The 8959-nt window shown below is 47.5% G+C and overlaps 1 protein-coding gene across 2 annotated transcripts; it reads right to left on the bottom strand.

Moving 5' to 3' along the window:
* Positions 1-770: 770 nt before the first annotated feature.
* Positions 771-8675, bottom strand: LOC308486443 (C-type lectin lectoxin-Thr1-like). Of its 2 annotated transcripts, none has more exons than XM_081023304.1 (6): positions 8547-8675; positions 7368-7445; positions 5102-5196; positions 3165-3305; positions 1747-1861; positions 771-1060 (listed from the first exon to the last, which is right to left on the bottom strand). In XM_081023304.1, the coding sequence occupies exons 2-6, from the start codon at positions 7423-7425 to the stop codon at positions 930-932; spliced, it is 540 nt and encodes a 179-aa protein (XP_080879430.1). In that variant the 5' UTR covers positions 7426-7445; positions 8547-8675; the 3' UTR covers positions 771-929. The 2 variants fall into 2 exon arrangements, with proteins under 2 accessions (XP_080879430.1, XP_080879429.1); XM_081023303.1 differs by having other exon boundaries at positions 5102-5199.
* Positions 8676-8959: the final 284 nt, after the last annotated feature.

Consider the following 8959-nt stretch of genomic DNA (forward strand, 5'->3'; position numbering starts at 1 on the left):
CATGAGAGCTGGTGAACTCTCCTTCCTTGGAGGTTTTTAAGCAGATGTTGGGTGGCCAGTTGTCCTGGATGCTTTAGCTGAGATTCCTGCATTGCAGGGGGTTGTGCTAGATGACCCCTTCTGACTCTACAATTCTGTGATTCTATGATAGGGGAGTTGCTACATGCCCTAAGGATTTATTTGTTTATCTATTTGCCTTTTTCTGCAGGCTGGGGTTTGGCTTGCTTACTTCAGTGATCTGGTGTGGGCATCAGAGAGCAGTGAGAATTAAGGTGAGTGGTCTCTCCTCTCCTCTCCTCTCCCTCTTTCTCTTGGTGAGGAATGTTTGAATAGCCTGGCATGTTTTCAGGGAAAGCCCCAGGCTGCCATCCAGGAAAGATATGGAAAAATTTTATTAGGCAAATTATTTCAATGGAACTTTGATGTGAGTGGTTGGGGCAAGTCTGAGTCATCCACTCACTCAGTTAATTGCCTACCACTGAGACGAATTAAAGGCTACGAGTAATAATAATAATAATAATAATAATAATAATAATAATATATTTATACCCTGCCCATCTGGCTGGGTCTCACCAGCCACTCTGGGCGCCTTCCACCAAAAGATTAAAAATACATTAAAACATCAGTCATTAAAAACTTCCCTAATCTCAGGGAATATACATAAGAGGTATGTACATAAGATATACATAAGAGGTATGTACGTTAGAAGTCATGGAGGATTAAGTCTTACACAACTCCTTTGAAATACAGAGAAAGCAGTAAGTAAAATCTTATTCAATGAACAAAGAGATAAAGATGAAGTTTATTGGCTGTTACATTTTTCTGATCAACAACCAGGAGATGTAAGCAAGCAAACTAACCACCAATCAACAAGGAGAGATCATAAAAGGATGTAGAGATGGGGTCCTTGCAGGAATATCCCCTTTCCTTTATCTGAAGGGTGTGTCTCCCTGACCCTGCCTTCTCAGGTGATGAGAAGCGGGGACTCCATCCTCGAGTTTGTACTGACAGAGGTACGAACGAGCAGAGTTGCAGTTCTCATCGTTCCACTTCATGTACCCTGGAAAGCAAAAGAGAACCTGTGTCTCAGGCTCCACTCTGAGATTTTCCAAGGTTTAATATTGCAATGGATGTCACTGAGATATTGCTAGAGATGTTGGAGAACTCAAGCAAAAACGTGGTCAGTTTTTGCTGCTGCTTGCAAGTCCAGCCTGAAGGTAACCGGCGTTTCCGTGTGCTGCTCTGGTGCGCCAGAAGCGGCTTAGTCATGCTGGCCACATGACCTGGAAGCTGTCTGCAGATAAACGTCAGCTCCCTCGGCCTATAGAGCAATATGAGCGCACAACTCCAGATTCGTCTGCGACTGGACCTAACAGTCAGGGGTACCTTTACATTTACCCTGATGGTTAATAAGATTCAAAGAAATCTCTCTTTCTGCAAGCCCACCCTCCATTCCTAGGAGGTCCCACAGCCAGGCTGCTCAGTTCATTGCCCTCCCCCCACTCTCGCCAACATGTCCACGTCACCTGGGCTCACCCACTGGCGGAGGAAGGGGGTGCGGGGGGTGCAGTTCACCCCGGGTGTCATTCTGGGGGGGGGGCGTGACATCACTTGCTGCCCCTGGAATACATGCCGCTCACCACGCACCCCCCCATGTGCGCCGCGCACCTGAGACGCGCACAAGCCACACCCCCGCATGTGCGCTGCTCTGGGTGCCAGAGCAGGAAGCTCTCCCTCTTGGCTCACCTGTGTCAGCCCAAAGCTCGACGCAGTTCTCGTTGTTCTTGAGGCTGTTGGGTTCTCCAGCATTCCAGTTCTTGTAGCTGTTTGAAGACCGATCCGTCCACTGCCACTGCCGGTTCTGTGTGGACAGAAAAGCAGTTTGGTTGTCAGGGAAGAGAGCAAAGATGCCCAGACGAGGCTCTTGTTAGGCAGATGGGAGACCTGGAGTCTCCTTGCAGCAGCTGCTCACACTCTTTTTTTACATATACGTATATAATTAAATTTTCTGTTTTACAATTTAAAATACTCATTTTTACATCCTTAAGACGTCAATGGCTCCCCTTCTTTTCTTTCCATGGTTCATTCTGCAAATCATAAACCCCTGCATATTGAACAGAAACTGTACCATTCAGTATTCCATTATTGCATCCATCAAAACTTGTTTACACTGTTGAATTTATCTTAATGCTGCCAGCGTTTTCAGTTGTACACAGTTATTTCCCATATATTCAATCAACGTTTTCCAATCTTCTCTAAACGTGTGTCCTTCTTGTTCTCTTATTCTATACGTTAAGTCTGCAAGCTGCGCATATTCTGTCAACTTAAGTTCCCATTATTCTTTAGTTGGGACCACTTTCCACTCCTTGGAGGAGAGGTGGGACACAAATGCAATAAATTAAATAGTAACCACTCGGCCAGTGTGACCGCAGTGCATAGTATTTTTAAAAGTTAAATTATTCTGCTACTGATACATAGATATGAAAATGGTTCACAACAAGGAAGAATCCCAATGAATTTCCAAATACCGTCTTTTTCGCTCTATAAGACACACTTTTTCCCTCCTAAAAAGTAAGGGGAAATGTGTGTGCGTCTTATGGAGCGAATGCAAGCTGCACAGCTATCCCAGAAGCCAGAACAGTGAGAGGGATCGCTGGCCTCCCTCTCGCTGTTCTAGCTTCTGGCTTAGTCGCACTCTGTCCCTTCCCCCACCTCCCGCAAAAGCCAGCAAGAGCCACGCTCCCTTTAAAGAGCGTGTGGAGCGTGTGTGGGGCTCTTGGGGGCTTTTCCCTGAGGAGGGAGAAGGGCAACCCGTCAGTGACAGGCTGCCCTCCTCCCTCCTCGGGGAAAAGCCTGCAAGTGCTACACACGTGCTCCACGCGGATCGTGAAAGGGAGTGCTGAGCAGAGCCTGGGATGCATACAGGCTCTGCTCAGCGCCCCCTTTAAAGAACTTTTTTTTTCTTGCATTCCCCGTCTAAAAACTAGGTGCATCTTATGGTTGCATGCGTTTTATGGAGTGAAAAATACCGACATTCCGGGGCTGGGAGCACCCTGCCCTCTTATTAAGTTCAGCATCTTTCTACAAGGCCTCCCCCCCCCCCCCTGCAACCTGCATTGGAGTCCAAAAGCACCTTAGAAGCTAAAATAAGCCAGCAAACCCACCTTCAGGGGGTCATGCAGTCCAATCCAGACATGCCTTCCATCTTTGCGGTATTTAGTGATGTACTCGGCCAGCTCGGCAGATTGTTCTGCGCTGTGGATGGAGGCAAGGTGGCCGCCGACGAAGTAATGTTGGCAGGCGATCTGAGAGAGGACAAGAGAAACATCATTTTTAACCAAAGAGCAGGAAATCAGGGAGGATTCAGTAAAGGGCAGGGATGAGGGAACATGCATGGAAGCCCAAAGTGTTTGCAGGTGGGAATGAGGATCTGGGGCTCTTTTGTGGCACCCCAAAACTCAGAGTAAGCCCTGAAAGCTGGAGGCAGAGCTTGTTTTCCTCTTTCTGTCTAAAATCGCACGTATACCTAACTGGGGCACCGACGTCACGTGACCTGTCCCCCACCCCTGCCAATAATAATAATAATAATAATAAATTATTATTTATACCCCGTCCATCTGGTTGGGTTTCCCCAGCCTCTCTGGGCGGCTTCCAACAGAACACTAAAATATAATAACCTATTCAACATTAAAAGCTCCCCCAAACAGGGCTGCCTTCAGATGCCAAGGACAGGGACAGCCCCCTCCTTGAAAAATATGGGGGGGGATGAAGACCCCTCAGCCCCCATTAGTCAGCACCCCTAATACTTATGAATTAGCATATGCAGATTTGCGACAAGGTGCTTGCACCATTGCTCTTCCAGGTCCCCCTGTTCTGTATTTCGTATATTTGCATATTTGTATTTCTATTTGTATATTTGTATTTGCCAACCAGGATCAACTCCCACCTGGAAACCAATGTCCCCACTGTGGAAGGACGTGTGGATCCAGAATTGGCCTCCACAGTCACTTATGGACTCATTGTTAAAACCACATTTATGGAAGACAGTCTTACTTGGCTACAAGGGATCGCCAAAGGAGGAGGAAGAGGAGAAGAAGAAGAAGAAGAAGAAGAAGAAGAAGAAGAAGAAGAAGAAGAATCAGCGTACAGGGGGGAGGTTCAAAAAATATCTACATGGTGCTTAGAGAATAACTTGTGCCTAAATATTAGCAAGACAAAGGAGATGGTGTTGGACTTTCGGAGGAAGAGAGGGGAACTAGCCCCATTGTACATGGGTGTGTGTGTGTGTAGAGAGAGTCTCTTCCTTTAAATTCCTGGGAGTTTACCTTAGTGAAGACCTCACTTGGAAAAACAATATAACTCAGGTGGTTAGGAAGGCCCAACAGAGACTCCATTTCTTCAAGGTCTTGCAAAAGAACAATGCTAAACGACAATTGATGACTTCCTTCTACCGGTGCACAACAGAAAGTGCCCTCTCATATTGTGTGGTACGTTGACAGCCACAGACAGAAAGTCTTTACAGAGGGTGGTGAACACAGCACATGATATCATGGGCTGTCCCCTGAGCCCGCCAGATGACATCGCAAGGGATCGTTGCCTTAGGAGAGCGAGGAAAATTCTCAGGGACAATTCACACCCCGGCCAGCACCTCTTTAATCTTCCACCCTCGGGCAGGAGATATAGAAGTAGAATCAGCCATACCAACAGGCTAAAAAACAGTTTCTATCCGTGGGCTGTTAGGCTGCGCTGCTGAATGGAAAATAATATAGTGCAACTGACTTTTGGGGTTGGTGTGTTGTGCGACAAGCACACAGAGTGCAATGAGACTGAGTGTAATTGGGGAGGCTTGGTTAATTTCATTGTACACAGGTTGTACATTGACAATAAAGGTATTAGTATTAGTATTAGTATTAGTATTAGTATTAGTATTAGTATTAGTATTAGTATTAAGAAGAAGATATTTGTATTTCTAGTGCTCTGCTTTTGGATTTTTTTAAGGTTTGCTGCAGGACGTTTTGGGCTTGATGTGAAAAATCGGCATATAACTAAACTGATCAATCAATCCATCAGCTCTTGGCCAGAAACAAGAGGCTGCACTTACCTCTGCCTCAGCCCAGCTCACTTTATCGCTGAAGAGTTTGTAGCAATAGGGACCATATGGCAACCAGTTCATGTGGCAGCAGGCAGCCTCAGCACCTGCTTAGGGAGTCAAAGGAAAAGCCCAGTCAGAACCTGGCCTGGGGTTGATTTTCATTTATTTGTTTAGATATTTTCAATCCTCACTTTCATGCATCTGTATCTAGGCAGCTCACAACACACAAAGCGAAACAAAATCAGTACATAAATTCCATATAATGTAATTAAAAACATAAAGGAAGCATCTGCAGATAGCGGTTGGTTAAAGATGAGAAACAGCTGAGGGAACGGAACGTGAGTTGACCTTGTAAACACTGTGGTGAACTCAACAAAGGAAGATAGCAATTAAATGGCTCAACACACCAGGTCTGAGAACAACATCTATGAAGGACTACACAGGTAAGAAGAGATGTCTTGGACTGCAAGAAGATCAAACACATCCATTCTTAGGGAAATCAGCCCTGAGTGCTCACTGGAAGGACAGATCCTGAAACTGAGGCTCCAAGACTTTGGCCACCTCATGAGAAGAGAAGATTCTTTGGAAAAGACCCTGATGCTGGGAAGGATGGAGGGCACAAGGAGAAGGGGACGACAGAGGACGAGATGGTGGGACAGCCTGAGTTTGACCAAAGTGAGGGAGGCAGTGGAAGACAGGAGTGCCTGGCGTGCTCTGGTCCAGGGGGTCGGGAAGAGTCGGACACGACTAAAAGACTAAACAACAACAAAGAAGAGCTGGTGGCTACATGAGGAAGTGATGGACATATGTTTGCAACAGGAGTGGGAAAGCTAATTTTTTCTAAGAAATTGTATTAAATTAAAGTAATATGGTCTGATCTGTAATAATTTGGAAAACCAATAGAAAAATGAGAGAGGGAGAGAGGAGAAATTCACACTGGGAATGCCTGCCAAAGCAGCACAGTTTTCAGACGAAGGCAGGGGTGGTTCCTGACAAGCCTCTAGGGGCAGGGAGTTCCACAGGGCAGGATTTGCCACACCAAATACCCAGTCAGCCAGTGAAGGTCGACTGAACCTCGAGGGCCACATGGGGAGTCACCAGAATCATCAAAGGACCCCACAGATCGAAGCGAAACATAAGGAATCAGACAGTTCTTGAGGGTTGTGATGTTGGGGTAATACGGGAGGGAGGGGTGTCCGTGGAATGACACCCAAATTTGCACAAAGCAGGTGGGTGTGAGAAGCAGGTAGAGCAGACAGGAAAGTTGTGCAGGGAAACCAGCAAAGAATCCTGTGATCTTGTGGGGACAGAAGAGCAGAGAATTTCTTCCAGTTTAATAATTTCATCCAAGGACATGGGTGCTAGAATGCTAGAAACTTGCCCTTTCAAAAGAAATTATCCTTGCGGGGGGGATGGGGCCACCTCAGATAGGAGGCAAAAGTTTCAGGCGCCATTCTTCTCGTTTTTTGTGTAAGAAACTGGCATGCTCCCCCCTCTCCATGTTTTGAGAGGGAGATGCCTGCAGATGCCTGTGCCCACAAATTTCTTTCTGTGGCAGCACATAATTGGTGGTGGCTGTGCAGAGACAGTTCAACAGCACGAGATTTTCTGGAACAATCTCGTGAATCATTTGGGAGATGGCAAAATCCTCTTTCTGGGACTTTCCCAGAATCATCAGGCTGATGTAAGGTTTTCTATGCCTATAAAGGTAAAGGTAGCCCTGACCGTTAGGTCCAGTTGCAGGCGACTCTGGGGTTGTGCGCTCATCTCGCTCTATAGGCCGAGGGAGCCAGCGTTTGTCCGCAGACAGCTTCCGGGTCATGTGGCCAGCATGACTAAGCCGCTTCTGGCGAACCAGAGCAGTGCACGGAAACGCCATTTACCTTCCCGCCGGAGCGGTACCTATTAATCTACTTGCACTTTGAGGTGCTTTCGAACTGCTAGGTTGGCAGGAGCAGGGACCAAGCAATGTGAGCTCACCCTGTCATGGGGATTCGAACCACCGACCTTCCGATCAGCAAGTCCTTGGCTCTGTGGTTTAACCCACAGCGCCACCCGCGTCCCTTCTATGCCTATAGCTGTGGAAATAATAATCCAGAAATGTTTATGCACACCGCAACTGTGCTTAACTGGAGTTGGAGAGGCAACTCTGTACTTCCCAAACTGGCACAACAGACCTGAATGCTTGTTTGTTTGTTTGTTCCATTTCTATCCCACCTATTCCTCAAGGAGCCCAAGGTTCCTCCTTAGCTCTGTCTGGAAGGAAGGAACTCACCTCTCAAGAAAGGAGCAGCAATCAGGAAGCTGAGACCAAAGAAAGCCAAACGCCCCATCTTTAGTTTTCCTTCCTTTTCTGTGGGGAGAAAAAGGGTAAAGGTAAAAGACCCCTGGACAGTTAAGTCCAGACAAAGGTGACTATGGGGTTACTGCTCTCATCTCGCTTTCAGGCTGAGGGAGCCAGCGATTGTCCACAGACAGCTTTCCGGGTCATGTGGCCAGCAGGACTAAACTGCTTCTGGCGGTATGGGACACCATGATGGAAACCAGAGCGCATGGAAACGCCATTTACCTTCCCACCACAATGGTACCTATTTATCTACTTGCACTGGTGTGCTTTCGAACTGCTAGGTTGGCAGGGGCTGGGACAGAGCAACGGGAGCTCACTCCATCGCAGGGATTCGAACCGCCACCTTCTGATCTGCAAGCCCAAGAGGCTCCGTGGTTTAGACCACAGCACCACCCGTGTCCCGCGTCAAGGAGAAAGAGGAGATGGGGCTGAGAGAGGCGATCGGTGCCCAACCTTTGGAATACCCTCATCTGTGATGACAATTGCCAGATCCAACCTGAGGGCCCACCCTCCTTTGTGGAGTGTTCCCTCATCTTCTTATCTCCTCTCCTCTCCTTGGGAGTCCTCTGGGTAGCTACTGCTGCTGCTGCCATCCATGGTCTCTAAGCTGCCCCACCTGCCCCAAGGAGAGGTGCCCCACAGGGGCCTGGGACTTGTTTTTCCGTTCCCAACAGCAAGGGCTGGTGGAATGGCTGGCTGGGCTCCCTCACCCGCTTGCTTGCTTACGCTGAGGCCACCTCAGCTCCTGGCAACCAGCACCCCCTGGCCAGCCCCAGAGGTACCATTAGCCTGTGGATCTTGTAGCCAGGGCTGCTACAACAAACAGCTATGCAAGCCTTTGGGTGGCAGAGACGCAAGAGGGCATCAGAGGAGGAAGGGAAGGACAGAGGGACAGAGACCAGTGTTGCCCGGGAAACCCAACCATCCTTCAAGGCACCCCAGGGAGCCACGGCACAATGGTTGAAAACCACTGATCTTAGGGCATTGAGGTGCCCCCAAAAGTCATACCCAGGTCGAAAGAATTCACTTGCACAGGGCAGTAGGATTCTTCTCCAGGGATTTGGCTGCTGTTGAACCCTGGACAAAGGGACCAGATTGGCTACTCACCTGTCCACCTGGATGAATGGATGATGTATCTGCTGTGGTGGCAACTCACGCTTCTCCTGAGACAAAAACAAACCGTTCTGCATCATTTATATCCCCTTGGTTTAGTGAGAGTCTAGTGGGTTTGCATTTGCATAGATAGGAGGAAACACAAAAAGGCACTGTTAATTTTTGTTTAAGAGCAAACATGACCCAGAAATAAGGAAGCATTTTGCTTGTAGTGGGACAATCATGTGCTTCAAACGAGTTTTATGTTATACAAACACAAGTGTATGAATAACGTTCCCTGAGATTAGGGAAGTTTTTAATGACTGATGTTTTAATGTATTTTTAATCTTTTGTTGGAAGCTGCCCAGAATGGCTGGGGGAACCCAGCCAGATGGGCAAGGTATAAATATATTATTATTATTATTATT

This window comes from Podarcis pityusensis (genome assembly GCF_964106645.2).
Source record: "Podarcis pityusensis genome assembly, chromosome: 10".
NCBI classification, from domain to species: Eukaryota; Metazoa; Chordata; class Lepidosauria; order Squamata; family Lacertidae; genus Podarcis; species Podarcis pityusensis.